The 17,990-nt window shown below is 40.3% G+C and overlaps 1 protein-coding gene across 4 annotated transcripts in view; it reads left to right on the top strand.

The window, feature by feature from the left end:
* hecw2a (HECT, C2 and WW domain containing E3 ubiquitin protein ligase 2a) overlaps positions 1-17,603 on the top strand; it is a 47,547-nt gene extending 29,944 nt beyond the window's left edge. For all 4 annotated transcript variants that reach the window (XM_039600549.1, XM_039600550.1, XM_031726083.2 and 1 more), the window contains 10 exons: positions 462-582; positions 2,094-2,207; positions 2,884-3,036; positions 5,320-5,418; positions 6,001-6,130; positions 6,214-6,360; positions 9,952-10,066; positions 11,964-12,049; positions 12,305-12,417; positions 13,855-17,603. In XM_039600549.1, the coding sequence (XP_039456483.1) occupies positions 462-582; positions 2,094-2,207; positions 2,884-3,036; positions 5,320-5,418; positions 6,001-6,130; positions 6,214-6,360; positions 9,952-10,066; positions 11,964-12,049; positions 12,305-12,417; positions 13,855-13,966 (1,190 nt within the window). In that variant the 3' untranslated portion in view covers positions 13,967-17,603. The remainder of the gene's footprint in view (positions 1-461; positions 583-2,093; positions 2,208-2,883; positions 3,037-5,319; positions 5,419-6,000; positions 6,131-6,213; positions 6,361-9,951; positions 10,067-11,963; positions 12,050-12,304; positions 12,418-13,854) is intronic.
* The last annotated feature ends 387 nt before the right edge of the window (positions 17,604-17,990 follow it).

The following is a 17,990-nucleotide window of genomic DNA, read 5'->3' as shown; positions in this document are numbered from 1 at the left end:
TAAAATCCAGCACACTTTATTCAAAGAAGCTTTTGGAATAAAAGGTAAATCCTTACAGAAGCTGTTTGCTGATCGTTAAATGTGTCCTTGTCAGACTTTGTTCAAAACAAACATTTTCTTTGCAGCGCTGTTGTTAATGTTTTTCTTTTCACCTCTTTATGCTGAGCTGAGCTCTGATCACTGAGACGTGTATTTGCTCTAAAATTAATAAAAGCTTTAATAGTCTGATACAAAAAAAATCCCCCCAAAACAATCCAGGATTAACCTGCATGCGCTATTTCTGATTGTCTACACAATCACTCAAGCTTTACTCAATTTCTGCTCGGGAACATTCAGATTTAATTTTATTCCAGTCTCCCTGTATCCATTTATCTGTTTTTACTCGTCTGTGCTCCTCTAATTGTTGTTGCTCTGTCTCTTGCTTTGCATTCATTGTGCTTTTTACTGTCATTACATCTCAGGTACCCAGCGAGCTAACGCCCGAGCCCCGGCTCCCTATAAACGAGATTTTGAGGCCAAACTGAGGAACTTCTATCGAAAGCTGGAGACAAAGGGTTATGGACAGGGACCGGGGAAAGTCAAGTAGGTCTAAAAGCTCCAAAAAGATGAATTAATGAATGCTGATTTATAAATTTAAATAAAAAATGTTATTTATGAATAAAAACTGCATGTTCTGTTCAAAATCATAAACAGGTAGGAGGACGAATTTAATTTCAGGAGGCACACCATCACGGGTTTAGCGTTAGGTATAATCCTAAATTTAGGCTTTACATATACACTGCTCAAAAAAATTAAAGGAACAGTATGAACATACCTCAGACCTCAATAGGAAAAAAATCATGCTGGATATCAATAATAATATGGACTGGGTAATATGTGAATGTCACATCGTTTGATGGAAATTAAAATGATTGACTTATAGAGGGCTGAATTGAAAGACACCCCAAAAATCAAAGTGAAAAAGTGATACAGCCGGCTATTCCATTCTGATGATATTGAATTGCACCACCTCAAAAGAGTACTTAGTAGTTTGTATAGATCCCATGTGCTGTATGCATGCCTGACAACGTTGGGGCGTCTCGTTACCTACTTTCTCCCAAGAGGAGTGCAATTCCTTCATCCCGCAGGAACTGCATGCATACTCTTGCCACATGAGCCCAGGAAGAGCGCAGGACCCAGTGCGTCTATGTGTGTGTCTGGCATGCTCATCCTGTTCTTCCTTGCACAAACGAGCAAATACTGGTCCTGCTGATGGGTTAAGAGCCTTCTATGGGCCTGTCCAGCTCTCCTGGAGTACCTGCCCATCTCCCGGGATCTCCTCCATGCTCTTGAGACTGTATTGACGTATTGATCATCACTTTATTTCTAAAGCACTTAAAAAACAACATAACAGCTGACAGGAGTGCTGTACAAGAAATGAGAGAACAAGAATAAAGCAATAAATCAGCTGTAAGTTAATTCATAGAACCTAGGGAACATTTGAAATAGTACAGGCACATACAAAGGGTAAGAGTTTAAGACAGATAACAACTCACACTGGGTTAAAAGCCAAAGAGAAAAGGTCTCTTTTTAAACGAGTTTTAAACTCAGCAACAAATGGAGACTGTCCGACTCGTTCCACATTTCAGGAGGCAAAACTCCAAAGTCTCTGTCGCCTCTTGATTTAAAAAATATCTCTAAAATATTGCTGTGCCATCTTGGAGGAGCTGGACTACCTGTGCAACCAGGGTCCAGGTATCACCTCACGCTACCAGTAGTGACATTGAACCTAGCCAAATGCAAAACTAGAGAAAAAACAATCAAAAAGGATGAGGAAGGAAAAAATGTCAGTGGCCCCCACCTGTAAAACCATTCGTGTTATAGGGGTTGTCTCACTGTTGCTCCTCTAGTTCACCTGTTGTTAATTTCATTACCAACCCGTCTGACCAGAGCAGTATCCCAGACCTTTAACTGACTTGATGCTATACTCAGGACTATTTTAATCAAAAGATGATTGTAATTTTTCATCAGTAGTGGTTTATAGTTGGCGCTCTGTTTCTATAACCGTGTGTGTGTGTGTGTGTGTGTGTGTGTGTGTGTGTGCACACCCCCAGGCTCATCATACGCAGAGATCACCTTCTGGAGGACGCCTTTAACCAGATCATGTGCTACTCCCGTAAAGACCTGCAGAGGAGCAAGCTTTACGTCAGCTTTGTAGGCGAGGACGGGTGAGGGAAACACATTTACCTCCATTTCATTGGTGTTATTGTTCTTAATAATATGAGATGTTTGCTCACCTCATGCAGGGTAGAGTTTTCTGTTCTCATCTCAAACTTCAAAGCGTAATGTTTAACGCACATCGCCACAGTCCAGGGATGATTGTTTATAACATCAGCATACAAGTTTGCAAAAATGAACTGAACAGGCCCCTCATCGTACCAGCCAAAAACCAAAAATCTACCTCATGTTTCAGTTATTGTTTCACCTGCGCTGACTGTGTACATGAGAGAGAGAATCTAGGTCCAGTAGAATAACTTAATAAAGCTTTAAAAGTAAGTTTAAATAAAACAAATCAAAGGAGACATTTTGTGTGGAGTCCACACATGAGAATATTCAGTGAAATATATTGGCAGCTCTCTACAATAGAGAGGAGTTAAAGGCTGTAAGAAGAATCACTAGTGTCCCTTTAAAAAAATGTCAATAACAAGAAATTAAATGTCACCAAATTTAACAACAAATCATTTTATATGTCTGTACCCATCTCTTGTTTCCAGTGCAGAAGTGTCGTGATTGTGAGGCTGCAAAATCCCATAAATGCTAAATGCGTTCCTCCTCTGATCAAATCATCAGCCAAAGTCATCAAGGTTTATATGCGTGTGTACTCTCATTGTGTGTGTGTTGCAGGCTGGACTACAGCGGACCCTCCAGAGAGTTTTTCTTCTTGGTATCTAGAGAGCTGTTCAACCCGTACTATGGGCTGTTTGAATATTCAGCTAATGACACGTACACTGTCCAGATCAGCCCCATGTCTGCCTTCGTGGACAACCACCACGAATGGTGAGGTTTCTATCAGCCTGTTATGTCTGCCTGCCTGTTTGTTTGTTTGCTCCTGTGCTAAATGTAAGGTGTTAATTTTATCTGTCCTGAATGCTGATCCCAAAATGGAAGCAATTTGTGGAGAGCTGTGTGGAAATTTGGATCAGCAATCTGTCACAAGTCAGTTTTTTGCTCACTGGCAGTGGATGGATGGATGGATGGATGGATGGATGGATGTCTGTGTAACATGGAAAACAGGTTGAGTAACATGAACCATAGAGTATGGTATTCCTGCGCCACATTGCAGATTTATCTGTGAATTTATATCACCAGAATTTCATTATGTCACGGGTTTCTGTTTCTTATAGAGTGTGGGAAAGGTTTATATGGCTTAAAATATATATAGGTACACTGTATATGTGAAAGCTGGATGCAGCCACCATGATATCACTCACTGGTTTCAACATCAGCGTCCTGGCTGCCGCTGTGTTGCTTTTTTTTTTGGAGTCAGAAGTGACCATATTTAGTACCAGCTAATGTTCGCTAGCGTTTTCAGCAAGCTGCCTTTGTAATCTTTACCACTGTATCAGACACAGATACTTGGTAGTTAGTGCTAAGAAACACACAAATAAAACACTGGGCCATTACATAGAAAATCAATCAAATCTGAGAAAAGTTCCCACATGGGAACTGCACCTACCAGTGCTGCTGGTATTTGATTCTGTTCCTCTGTGTCAGAGATATTTTATTGTGTATTTCTACTATTTAACCTATGATATATCCAGAGGTGGCAAAAGTACAGACATTTTGTACATTTTGTACATTAGAAAACAATGTATAAAAAAAGTGTTTCAATCTTATCTATCTGATTCTAATGAATGTACTCATTTTGAACACTGCTTTGAAGAACTATGTAGAGAAAGAGAGAGAATTTGATGTATTTGCTGTGACATAAGTTGTAGAGTGTGACTCTGCCTCAACTCCTAAAAAGGAAAATGTGCACAGTTAGGGGTTAAAGTGGGACACGCCAGGTGGGGGAACCCTAAGATTAGTTGTAGTGCTGTGACCACCAATCCAGATCATTGTAGCCCACTTTAACCCCAGAGTATAAATGATGCACAAGTGGTTTTGGCTCTTTCATTGCTTTGTAAACGATAAGCACAGATACACTGATAGGATTCTCTTTTATGTGTCATTGTTTCCTCCATTTAGCTTCAGATGTGTTTGATGTTTGAAGGTGTGCAGGGCTGGGAAATAGAGACTTCCCACAAATGTATTAAACCTAAGATGTACCTGTTTTAAAAATGTAAGGAGTAGATACTATAGATATTTATGTAAAGATCTGGGGAGTAAAATAAATACTCTAGTAAAGTACAGATACATGAAAATTCTATTTAAGTGCACCTGGTGGTCAGGTAGGATGGACTCACTGATTTTCTTGGTTTTTTTTCTTTTTTTGAAGAAGGATCTTTACTAGAATTTCACTCACCGAACCTTCTTGAATTGCCATGTTATTAGGCAGTTTCCATTAAAAATGCTCCAAAAAAAGGTCCAGTTCAGGGACTCCAGTTCTATATTGCCACCATATTTAAAGCAGTTACATCCCTAAATTTAAGCTTTACTAGTATCCAAATAGAGAGTTAGGAGGAAGAATCAACTCTCATGCAGCTGTGATGAAGGGGGGTATTGGTTATAGAGAACATTACTGTTTTTGTATCAGGCTGTAAACATGTTTATTTCTGCTATAAAGTTGGACATTTTAACATGGGAGTCTATGGGGACTGACTCACTGCTGGAGCCAGCCTCAAGTGGCCGTTAAAGGAACTGCAGTTTTTGTTTTTGGGGGAAAGTTGTTTGTTATATCGTACATGAGTAGAGGCAATTATCGAGCTACACCTATGTTTAAAAGAACAAAGACAGTTTTCTGATGTTATAGAAGTTTCACAACCAGATAGGATCGAGAAGCATCTTTAAAATATGAGGCAGATACCAAATTGTTTGTTATCTTCCCTCCTGGTTGAGATTTGTTTTGCCAACTTCAATCTTGTTCTCACAAACCATCTTTAAGATTCTTATTTGTTGTCTCTATTTGTTGGGTCCTCAATCAAGAGAGTTTTGGATATCATAACATGAACATACTGTGTGGAAGGTGCAGCAGACTATGCCACAATGTTTTTGCATCCGCAGGAAAAGATGTAGAGTATGTTTCCTGTGTTGTTTAGACAGTGTGAAAGAAAGCGAGATCACTTCAGTCCTGATGTTGCTGCTGTCTGTATTCACACATATTTTCCATGTTTTATGCAGGTTTCGCTTCAGCGGGCGCATCCTGGGGCTGGCCCTTGTTCATCAGTACCTGCTGGATGCCTTTTTTACCCGTCCTTTCTATAAGGGGCTTCTTCGCATGTAAGTGCCTCAGCCTGCTTCTATTCATTGCAAGTCAGCATGCAGGGTACCGGCACTTCCTCCCTGACCAAATAAGACCTTGAATGTTTCAGTCAGTCAGCAGCTGTCAGCTTCTCCTGTCAGTAGGAGCAGCACCCTTATTAAGCTTTGTCCAAACAACCTGAAACGTGGCCAAATGTCTGCACTGAGGACAGATGCTGTATTAAATGTGTTCTTAACCTCTCGGGCAGCAGCGATCTGTTCTTGGCTTTATCGCCATTAGTGCAGAGATAAGCATTTATCAAATGAAAAGTCATATGTTCAGTCCAATATAGTGCTGAATGATCATAGTATAATCAACAGAGCAAGTGAACGTGCATCCATGTAGCATTATTTTCCTGACAGTAATAACACGTGGCATGACCAGAGAATGAAAATTATGCAAAAGCAGTCAAAAGATCAGCAAAATATGACACATACCTATGCTTCATCTCCATACTTTCTATAATTAACCTTCAGCCTCACTTCTTAAAATCAGCTGATGATGATTAACGAGGAGGTCATCCTCACTTGTTGACCCCGCTGTGACCCTTATTCATGCAGCCCGTGCGACCTGAGTGATCTGGAGTTCCTGGATGAGGAGTTCCATCAGAGCCTGCAGTGGATGAAGGACAATGACATCGAAGACATGCTGGACCTCACCTTCACTGTGAATGAGGAGGTCTTTGGACAGGTGCGTGTTCAGTCTGTGGCGGCGCCGTGGAACAAGAAAACCAGACTGCAAATTTTACGTGTTATTCCTCTGTAATTCTGCAGATCACAGAGCGAGAACTTAAGCCGGGCGGGGCTGGCATTCCTGTGTCAGAGAAAAACAAGAAGGAGTATATTGAGCGAATGGTCAAATGGCGCATCGAGAGAGGCGTGGCCCAGCAGACGGAAAGCCTGGTCCGAGGCTTCTACGAGGTACAGTGCCGGTGTTACAAATGTTAAAGGTGTCAAAAAGACAAGATAAACAATGCTAAAATCCTCAAAGGGGTTTTAGGGGCAGAATGCTTCCCCAAAATCCAGCTAAATAAATGCATAACTAAATAAATAAATAGAACTTTGTTTGTGTGGCACCTTTCAAAACAAAAGTACAGAGAATTCCTCATGTGGGAGGACAAATTTCCAAGAGTATAGGTCTGAAAATTGCTGGATCGGATTTAAAGATTCATCAGCTGCTTAACAGTTGAAATTGAAACTATATTTATGGATTATCTGAGTGGAAGCATACAGATAAAGAAAAAGATGGGACCCAGGATCGAGCCCTGGGGGATGCCAGGGAGCCTGAGGATATAGCGGGAGGACAAAGCAAGCCCTGTATCCCTGGTACCAAAACACCATTCAAGGTGGTTTGTAAGGATATGATGGTCAGCCATATATGTATCTGTTTAGAGAAACTAATTATCAATTCATCTACAGCTTTTTTGCCATTTTCTGTATAAATATTGTTGTTTTTAGTCTACATTTAAATAATGGAGTGATTAAAAGTGGATCTATCATGCTTAGTTCCATCTTTGCTTGGTCCAGCCCCTTAGTTCATCCTCTGGGTGAAAGAAGCAGTTTTAGCTCCTCCCCATTCTTCTGATTGGCTGCTCCTCACATGCGGAATGTTTGAATTAGCTGGGAGGGGATTTTGCACTCTGAGATAACCATATAGGGATATCCCCTTTCTGTCACAACATACAGATCCAAGAATAATTAAAAAGAGTGTTTAACTCTGTTTGAAGCTTCAGCTTCCGGTTTACAGGGATTAATAATATGTATATGAATAAGATAAGGGAAATGTAAATGGTCCATTTTAAATGTGACAGCATGAATATTTTTTCTTGATGTTTTAATTTCTGTTATTCACATTGTCTTCATTTTATCTTAAAATGGTAAATGGCCTGTATTTGTATAGCGCTTTTACTAGCCCCGCCTAAGGACCCCAAAGCGCTTTACATACCCAGTCACACACACATTCACACACTGGTGGAGGCAAGCTACAGTTGTAGCTACAGCTGCCCTGGGGCAGACTGACAGAAGCGAGGCTGCCATATCACACCATCGGCCCTTCTGGCCAACACCAGTAGGCGGTAGGTGAAGTGTCTTGCCCAAGGACACAACGACCGAGACTGTCCGAGCCGGGGCTCGAACCGGCAACCTTCCGATTACAAGGCAGACTCCAAACTCTTGAGCCACGATCGCCCTTAAAGTGCTCACGAACCAGACTTTAGATGGCCGGTATGAGCAGGGGGACTGATTTAATGTTTTTATTGGTACCTGAACATAATTTGAAGTACTGACTTGAAAAATATGAGCTTGTGCTTTATTGATGCCATGAGCCCCAGTTAAAATAACAATAAGTACAATTTTCTCCTTTATAGCACATAATAGGTATTATCAACCCCATCGATCAATACCGGTGACGCAGTGGCTGCGTCATTGCAGTAGCTGGCTGAAAATCCTCTTTCTTTTTGAACCAGTGCTAACCCAAATGGACATCTGGCATTTTCATCGGTGCACGATGGTCCAGCTTCAAGTTGAAGGGCTAGATATGCTCATGATAATGCCAAAGGAACAAATGACAAGTTAGCATTTAAGCGAGCTACACTGTGATGTGCTAACTCTTTATTAGATGTCTGTGATGTTAGCTTTCTTGTCATCATGGGCATTAAAGTAATTCAATGAAGCGATTACTTGGAGGTACCTGTTGTGGTGGAGTAAATGTGTTCGAACTGTAATGGCAGCTAAACCTGTGCTCATAATCTTTTGAAATATTGACAAAGCCGTGAATGCTTTCTAGTTAAAGTGCTGGCATGTGTTAAGGTTTTAGTTATTCATCTCGCCTGTTTTATCTAGAGGGGCTGTCAGAGTGTGGTTAATCTTATTATTATATGAGAGCATGCATAGCAGCAGTGGTGTAATGTAACTTCTTTAAGTATTTCTATACTCTGCTACTTTCTAATTCTACTCTGCTATATTTTGGATGCAGTATTTGTACTTTTTACTCCAGACCAAGTATTTTTAAGGCTCCATTGCTTCTTATTTTGTAGATTTTGAATATAAGTCTACTCATATATAATTCTGCATTGGTTACACCCCAGTAATATGATTCTGCACAATGAGTACTTACATTATGTTAGATTACATTAGGCACTTTATGTAAACACTCACTGGCCACTTCATTAAGCATTAAGTCTCTTTCCAAAAATCATCAGCTGTACATTTACTTTAAAAACGCCACCCATAACGAGTGGCTTGCGCTACTCGGGTAACAACAAACTTAATGTGGGACAAACAGAAGTGTACTGATCCTGAGAGGCATTCAGCACGTGAAGGCGCATGTCTTCTGAATGTGTGATAAGGTGCTGAAATTTAGTTTATGTTTCTATTGTTCTTTATGCCTCAAATACCTTTAAAACTGTTGTTTCAGCTGCTTTTTTGTCCAGAGTTGTTTGGGTTTCAGTGAGGATCCATCAGCTCCATGTTTCTGGAGATAAAAAAGTAAAAATAGTCTATATTATGACCGCTTTTCTTTTTATTTGTCATCATTTTCATCATTTTCTACAAAAATCTGCATAGCTTTGTGTGATCATTCACTAGTGATCAACTGATCACTAGTGAAAGAAGGCGATTTGTTAACCTGCGGGAGATCAAACGTCACAGCCTTTCATTAAAAGCTTTTAATGAATGAGACTTTAAGAAGAGGGTCAAAACCAGAGCCAATCAAAATGTGGGACAGGGAGACGAGAGATAAAAATGCTGCCCACCTGGTCACCCCATGTGACTACTGACAACGTGACAGAACATGAAACATTAATGGAGTCGCTCCTCGGCTGAGCTGTATTATTAGATAGCTGCACTCTTCTTTTGCTTGGCGGATGTACACAGAAAGAAAATAGTTACTGCACAAAGCTGCTCTCAACAGTTTGTAGACTTTTATTTTTTATTTTTTGAGTAACCAGGTCATTATTTCTGGACAGAGACATAGCTGCTGAGTTATTAAAATGGACTTTTTGGCACCATAATGTAACTTCTACCATTTATTACATTCAAGACAAGGCAGAAGTCTCCAAAACTTGGCAGTCAACGCCAGAACAATTTAGATGGATAAACAGCGCTGCAGGCCAGAGGAAAAATATGTAGCTGTCCCTTTAACACTCCAGCAAAATAGATCTGATAGCCTGCTGTCATACAAAGAGAAGACGGAGTGAATGAGAAGTGGGTTGTAATCTCTTTTTATGTCAGTTTTTTCCCCCCCCTTTTTTTAATAAACAGTATAAACCCAATCCCACTGCTTTAATCCCTCCCCTGGCAAGACGACAGACATCCAGGCCTTTGTGCGCCCTGCTTTTCTAAATCCAGAATTTACTGTAAACAAACTGATGGAAACTTTTCCCACAGTGATGTGTCAGTGCACAAAAAGGATCTGCCGCAGCAGTCTGATGAAAGTGGGAGGACTGTGATAGATAAATAAATAGGCTGCACCGTGTGTTCACCCATGTTTGTGTGTGTGGTTTGGTTTGTTAGGTGGTGGATGTGCGGCTGGTGTCGGTGTTTGATGCCAGGGAGCTGGAGCTGGTTATTGCAGGCACCGCAGAGATCGACCTGGCAGACTGGAGGAACAACACAGAGTACAGAGGAGGTATGGAAAGCCGGGGGGTGGGGCCGTGGGGGTTGTGGGCAGGGAGGCGGAGGAACGTACTGACAGCTTAGCCTAATGCAGTGGTTCCCAAACTTTTTTTGCCAGGCCCCCTTTTTTACAAGAAAAATGTTCGCCCCCCCCCCCTGCACCGCACAAACACATCATCCAAACACACACACCCATATTTTGTTTACAAACTCCATTGCGGTTTATTTCACACCTCAAACATTTAGTAAACAATTAAGCAAATACAAGTAAACGGCAATAAATTACAGGTAGTAATAAAATACACTACTAACTCTTTTACGCGTCCCCCCTAGGGGGCGGGCCCCACACTTTGGGAACCTCTGGCCTAATGCATGCCCCGCCTCCGGTCCTGCAACATGTTCATTCACAAGTGTGCCGCAGCCAGTAAACCTCTGCTCTGAGAAGTATTTCCTTATTCATTCATCTCAACTGGTCGAGTGATTTTAACACTTGGGGAGATGCAAGGAAATAAGACTACACACTACTAATAAAAACCATTAAAAAAAAATCCATCTTCACCCCGAAGAAAGTTCAAATAGGCGCATTTGTTTAAATGTTTCTAGCCCCTAAAATGAAGGTGGTTGTAATTCAGTTTTTCGTTCTGCTGTTTGAAGGACACAAGCAGTCCTACCTATTTTGTTTCTGATACTGACACCTTGGCTTTGGGTGTCTACAGATACCAAATACTGATCCAAGACCAGCTGTATTCAGGGGAATTATTCTTGTATGTGTACGTAAGCATCCGTGTCGGCTTAAAAACTGAAAAACTATATAAATGCATAGAAATGATATTTATTAGTGAAATTATGCTTGAAAATGGAATAAAATGAGTTAAGTGGCGCAGACACATGACAGTCCTTTATGTTACAGTGAGTGTACTGAAAAACTTTTGCAAACACATAAAGAAAAGCTGGTGATCAACAAGTTTATAATACCTCCAAACTGCTCATGCTTTGTTGCTATTTTAGCTCCGCTGTGAGCAACCAGTACACTGCTGCTCTCATGTCGCCTAGCAAATACAACACAGCCACCTTAAAACGGTTTTATGTTGAAATGTAACAACCCTACAATATTAGAAAATATTAGAGAAAACCCAAACAATCAGACCCCAGCAACAGTGGGAAGGAAAAACTCAATTTTAACAGGAAGAAACCTCCAAAGAACCAGGCTCAGGGAGGAGCTGATAGCTGAAGCCTCTGACTGGCCTCAGCATCAAGTGGCCTTGAAGAGCAAGAAGTTCGTTTTGGTCTTTATATGACTTTATATGGGCTGCACCAATGCCCAACTTAAGATAAAGAAGGATTATTTTGAACAGAAAACCATACAAAGCTACCCTAGAATAAAATCTTGAAGTTTGAAATGAATTGAACAAAGCCCCTTTAATTAATCTGAAAAGACTGAACACAAAGTCTTACCTGAAATTAATGAAGTTGTTTTTCACAATATATAATAATTCTCCTGTGAACAAGTGATTAAATTTGCAGGGTAAGAGCTGTACTGTACTTCACTTAATGTTACTCTGCAATAAGCTTCAAACCTTTGGAGTTATTACAGCGTATGTGGTGTACAGTCAGGATGCAGGTGCTGGTGTCCAAAGCCATCACATTAAAAGGCTTTTTAGGGTTCTGGCCAGCACAGTTGAAAAGCCGCCAGCGGCTGAGAGACAGAACAAAACTCGGAGCTGACAATCGGCCATGACTCAGTGTCAGGGCGCTTTTAATGGACGAATCGACTGAGACGCACCAAACCGCTGTCCATCAAACATTAAGCAGCAGAGCCAGCTCACAAACCTCAGGAACAGGGGAACGGACGCCCTTATTATTTGTTATTCGTCTGACTCATGCACCATCGCTGTCTTATCTCCCCACAGGTTACCATGACAACCACATAGTGATTCGCTGGTTCTGGGCGGCTGTGGAAAGATTCAACAACGAGCAGAGGCTGAGGCTGCTGCAGGTAGGGCACGAGGGGGAGCGCATGCACACAGGATGCCCCCGTGTGGACGCCGCCTGCAATGACATTTTTTTAATATGTTTCTAATTCTGCAGGAATGTGTTTGTTGATGTCCCATTTATTTAAACAAGGTGTATTCAGTTTTCTGATTTATTTAACACTGAAACAAAGAAACTGAGAGAAAGTGAAATAACCCAGACTTTTTATGGCCTGAACACTGACTACATTTCATCCTTTTCTTGACTCTCTTCTCTCCAGTTTGTGACGGGCACCTCCAGCATTCCCTATGAGGGCTTTGCCTCGCTACGAGGAAGTAACGGACCCCGCCGATTCTGTGTGGAGAAGTGGGGGAAAATCACCTCCTTACCCAGGTAACCTCACCTTTTAGGGACTATACAAAATGAATAATAGCAGAAAGATTGTAGAGTGAATCTTTTCAAAATAAAATGTCCATAAATATGAAAGCTGATTAAACAGGTATGAATAATGGCTTTAACGGGCTGTTTAGGTTGTTAAAGCTTCATATACATCACCTCTGTTACTTTTTTTTTGTAAAATATGATGGGAGAGATACGACACAATTTTAGGGCGTAAACACACTTAACAATTTTAGTGGATTTATTATAGTGTTGCCCTATGGGGGACCAAAACCGACAATTTCAAAGAAATATCTAGTAAACAAATAACTCAAAAGAAAATTTAACTGCCATTAAATAAATCAAAATACATAAAATGATGACATAAAATTTGAGACAAATTTATATTTCTGTATTCATTTCCTTCTTTATTAATTATATATGATATAATAGGATATCAAATTAATTATCATACAAATTTGTTTTTAATGCCTTTTTATTTATTTTATTTTATTTTTATCACATTAATTAATTAATTACTTAATTAAGTAATTTTTTTTTCTTTTTTCTATTATTTTCCCCTGGCTTTTGCTCATCACTTATATATATATATATATATCTCTCTCTATATAGATATATATATATATTTATATATATATAGATATAGATATAGATATATATAGATATATAGATATATAGATAATTTTTGTTAATGTATTCATTTTTACTGTTCCTATTTTCTTTTTGCTTCGTTATACAATTTAATGGGATGTCAATACAAGTGTGTGATAGGGTACTCTTGGCAGCGATTGTTTAATCAGTGGGGGCTGAAAGCAAAAATACATACTGACATCATTAGACTAAAGAAATTGGAAAAATGTAACAAAAAATAAATGTTTAGGGACTCATTACAAATGTTAAAAAATATAGATGCAAATATAAAAAAACAGAACCATCAATTTTTTTTTAGTTCATTCCTCCATGTTCCTGCAAATTATACCTGCTCAGATTAATTATAAATTTTTTTGGTTTGTTTCTAAGGCAAATAAAATATTAATATTGTTAAAAATATATATTTTTTAAGTGAAGTGTTTTTTTTTTAATAAGCACTACTGTTTCTGATCAAAGATCATATTCTGATTTTGACGTTCACTCACAGTGTTTTAATTCATTATTTAAATGTTGTTTATTTATATGTTTTTTAACAGTTCCTATTATTAATCCGTCTGCTTTGAATGCAAAGCACTTAAGGTCAACTCTATTGCTATTTCTAAATTTGCTCTATAAATACAAGTGACTAATAAAGACGCAGCATACCTGCAGCTCTGTAGGGCATAAGTGCAGCATTTTTCTTTTTGGGTGTATTATTTGACAGGAACAAAAGCAGAAGAAAAATCGAACAGATGACTCATCTCATCATCTGTTTCATAAGGTCTCGCTGTGTTTCCACAGGGCTCACACTTGCTTTAATCGTCTGGACCTCCCCCCCTACCCGTCCTTCTCCATGCTCTACGAGAAGCTGGTAACCGCTGTCGAGGAAACGAGCACGTTCGGCTTGGAGTAAACTCAAATCGGCTGACACCCAGGAGAGAGAACCATCTGGAAATCTGTGTTCCTCACTTAGGAGAGGCATTAAAAATAAAACTAATATCCTCAAAAGGCAACTAAACCCCCCTCCCTTTCCCTCCCTGGATGACGCTGCTGTTTTTTCCGACTGGCTTTACATCACTCGGCACGCCGGCTTTGCTCTGATTCTTCGCTTCCGACAGCTTCGGGACGAAAGACGGAGAATCGGAGGATGGGTTGAAAAGCTGTACAGTACAATTTCTCGTTTTCATGGTAACCTTTGTTCACTGAGCCACATGTGTGCTTTATCTCTTTAGTTAATGGCCTTGGTTACTGGATTTCTAGCACCTCCTCTTCCTCCTCCTCCTCCACCTCCTCAGAGACAGCTGCTCCAAAAATCCACCGAGTTCCTTTTCCCTTCTCTGGACCTCAAAACTGTGCCCGTCCCGCTCCGGGGCTGCAGTGATATGAACTATAAGACACACCAATCACCTTTGCACAAATACACACTTAAGCATTGTCTTTGTAATATGAGTGCAAACCAGTGTTTCCCCCGAGAGTATTCATCGGCGCGGGAAGAAGTGACATTTTAGTCCTTAAACCGGACGCTGGCTACTTGTTCGAAGAGAGGGGACACACTGGTGTGCACAAATACACACTGAAAACACACCTGTTCTCACAGTTTAGATCCCCGAATGAGCTGGACATGGAGTCGCAGGTCATCGGCGGTGCTTGTGCGCAGCGTCAGTGACACATTGTGGTAATGACGGCAGGTTTGAGGTCAGGACTGTTACCTTCAGTTACTGTGACATCACAGCCCAAAAACGTAAAAGACAAAAAAAACCCCATGTGACATGTAAACGACAGTGTCACACAGAAGCGCAGGGTTCCTGTCTTACAACACATTTCTCATGAGCAATAGAGGCACTTTCTGACGTAACACACAGTCCTCCCCAGCCAGTGAAAGTGATGAATGTACCAAACCAGTGACTGAATGTATGAACCTCGAGCAGGAATCAGAAGCTGGAAGGCTTCAACATAAGCGTGACTCGGCTTGTTTAAGCACTGACGATTTATAAATGCATTGATGGCTCATGAGATGCATCTATGGTGCTGCCAGCTTGCTCGGGGGATCAGGGCTCAAATGAAAGAAATGCCAAACTAGGTCACAGGGCGTAACATTTCCTGGGAGGAAAACATTTTACTGATAACAGCCTTCAAAAATATCCCAATTCACTGTTTAAACTGATCATTGGGCTCATTTATATTTTAATGGCTTTATTTGTGTTTATCATATCTATATTGTTTCCTTTACCAAGGATGCATATTTTAAAGTGTTCTAACTTAAATATTTATTTTTAAATCATTTTTATGCAAAAAGGAGTTTCTGCAGAAGGAAATCTCAGTCTGTTAGCCATGGTTCACTGCAAAACATCACAACGCAGTGATTAGGAGGAGAAAATTACAATCATATCAAATTTTATGGCGTTAAAAAAACCCATATATTTCATTCCTTTGCAGCTCTCAGTTCAACTCTTTGACAGGACAGTGGAAGGTCAAAAGCATGACATATACCCGTCACTTTTTGCATTTTACGCTTAATCACAAAAAGCAGATCCACAATTTTAAACATCATGTATAGGAATTATTACAGTTGCTGTTAAAGTAAAAGAAGAATTTGGGAATAAAAATCCACATTTTAAGTATCAAAAATAAATATCTGGCATTTTTAGCAAACTAAACTGCTTGAAAATTGTTAAAATTAATTGAGTTATGGTGCTTTTAAGTTGCATATAAACCTTTGGTTTCATAGATGTGCAGCATCTGAGGTCCAGCTCCCCCCTGAGCAACATGGTGGCTGGTTTGATGCATCACTCTAGTGAATGGCTATTAGATGTGCCAGGAGGCATTGGTGGGATTATTTTAGTGCCTCTTGGGAGTGAAGTTTTATTTCTTTGCAAACATGTGACCAGATCCAAGCGTCTCACTGTAGGAGCTGCAGTTTTTTAAACAAAATATCAGATATCAACACCAGAGGGCAGCAAAGTCGCACTCAACTCAAAGAACCAGTGGTCTGGTCCTCTCTGAGTGGCCTCCTGACCAGGGTAGATGATGATGATGATGATGGCCGTGTACTTTAGAACTTGTTGCATACAGTCCATGCCAGACAGTAGTTTTGTCTCTGAAGCATGTGATCGAACATTGAGTGCACTCACACACACAAACTCATTTTCTACAGGGTGCATGCAAGATTACACCTACTGTACAGAGTCCTGTTGGAGTTAGACCACAGGGGCTGGAATAGTGGTAGAGATCCCCACCTGCGATGCGACATGTGTAGGCAGACTTTCGTATCTCAGCCCCGCCTCCCTACCCACACCTCTCGCCCACCCACCCCCGCCCTAATAATGCATGCAGGATCTTCCTGGTCAGCTCTGTGAGCTGGACCCGGTAGAAACTCCTAGGTGGCATTGTGTTATAGCTCGATATTGCATGCTGAAATAGTGCAACACACTGTCCTTACTAGCTTTTTTTGCATGAGGATACTGCTATACATTCAGACAAAGGGGTGAGGGAGCTGGTTAAATTGTGCCACTCCGGTTGTGGCGCTCCACCTGAGGCGTGCACCCTTGTGCTCACCTGGCACTGTCGTACCTTTAGCTCATGAGAACAAGGCGGAGGATGATGGTGTTTGTTAGCTCTCTCCGTGACAGTGGAACGGCGAGTATTTCGGCAGCATGCTTCGAAAACTTCACATGTGCGTGTCTGCCTGTCTCAGTCACAGGCTGATGGTCATGGTTCATTGCTGAACAGGTAATGGATCAATAGGGCTGCTTTTGTTTTTGTGAGAGCACATGTATGTGTACCATGTGTGCAGTCCTGTTTGTCTCTTTGTATATAAATGTATATGTATGTCTGTCCTGTTGTGTGTTTAAATATATATATATTTTGCACTGGATGTACCAAAGGTTTGGGGCTTGCAAAGTCAACCATTAGGCCTGCTCTCTATTTCAGTCTAACAACCACACATTCCCCCCTCCTCCCCACCGCCGTTTCTGGCTCACAGAGCATCACCTCATGTTTGCTTGAGGAGCAGATTTGTGGCATGGGCAGCGACGCTTCATGTTAGGATATTCACCCGGTTGGGTCAGTTTCACGTTCACCATCACTTTGAGGCTTTTCTGGTGCAGATGAAGACTGCTGCACCGCTCGTCTTTCTGTGTACATCTCTGACAGGACCCGACTCCAGTTTTCAGAATTCCACTCTATGCAAAGCTCCTGTATGTGTGTGTGTGTGTGTCCATTTCACTCCAATGATTGTAATAAAAGAACAAATGGAAAATTTTTATGAATGATTCACGATCTTACTTATCTTTTACTAAAGTTATCTAAAATATGTCAAAAACAAACTGTGTTAATGGTACCAAAGTATATCATGAAGCTGGCCTCGCCCTGATTAAACACTCCTCTACTAAACCTGAGGTTTCTGTCCAAGTAACAAAAAGAAAAAGGATAAGTGAAGCTACATTAATATATTAATGATGCAGATATTTAAAGATATCAGCTTTTTGAATGCATGCTGTAATGAGGTTTAGATGCTGAGGGCTGTGTTAAGCTTAGATCATTGTTAATAAAGTTACACATTGTACATACACAATGGATGGTTGTATGTGGAAGCAATCTTGTGTCAGAAAGAGAAGCACTAGATGAAATGGCAAAAATAAGTACATTTTAAAAACATATATGTAAGTTCTGATAATGTTGCAGAATATTTTGTCAAATTTGTGAGATATCAAATCTAAATTTCCCTTGATATAATTTAAACTTTTCATCTTACAAATGTATTTTTGAAATAAGTTTTTTAGTGTTTTTAAAGCTTTGACACACAAGCTAAGAGATTTAAAATCTTGAGGACTAAGTTCATATGTGCAAGTCCTGGATATGCAGTTTGTATTTCATGATTGGCATTTTCCATCTATAATTACAATAAGTCACCATTATTAGATAGTATGTCAAGGTGA

Source organism: Oreochromis aureus, linkage group 16 (genome assembly GCF_013358895.1).
Source record: "Oreochromis aureus strain Israel breed Guangdong linkage group 16, ZZ_aureus, whole genome shotgun sequence".
Classification (NCBI taxonomy): Eukaryota; Metazoa; Chordata; class Actinopteri; order Cichliformes; family Cichlidae; genus Oreochromis; species Oreochromis aureus.
The sequence above is the reverse complement of the archived record's forward strand: the minus strand, read 5'-3'. Positions and strand labels throughout refer to the sequence as shown.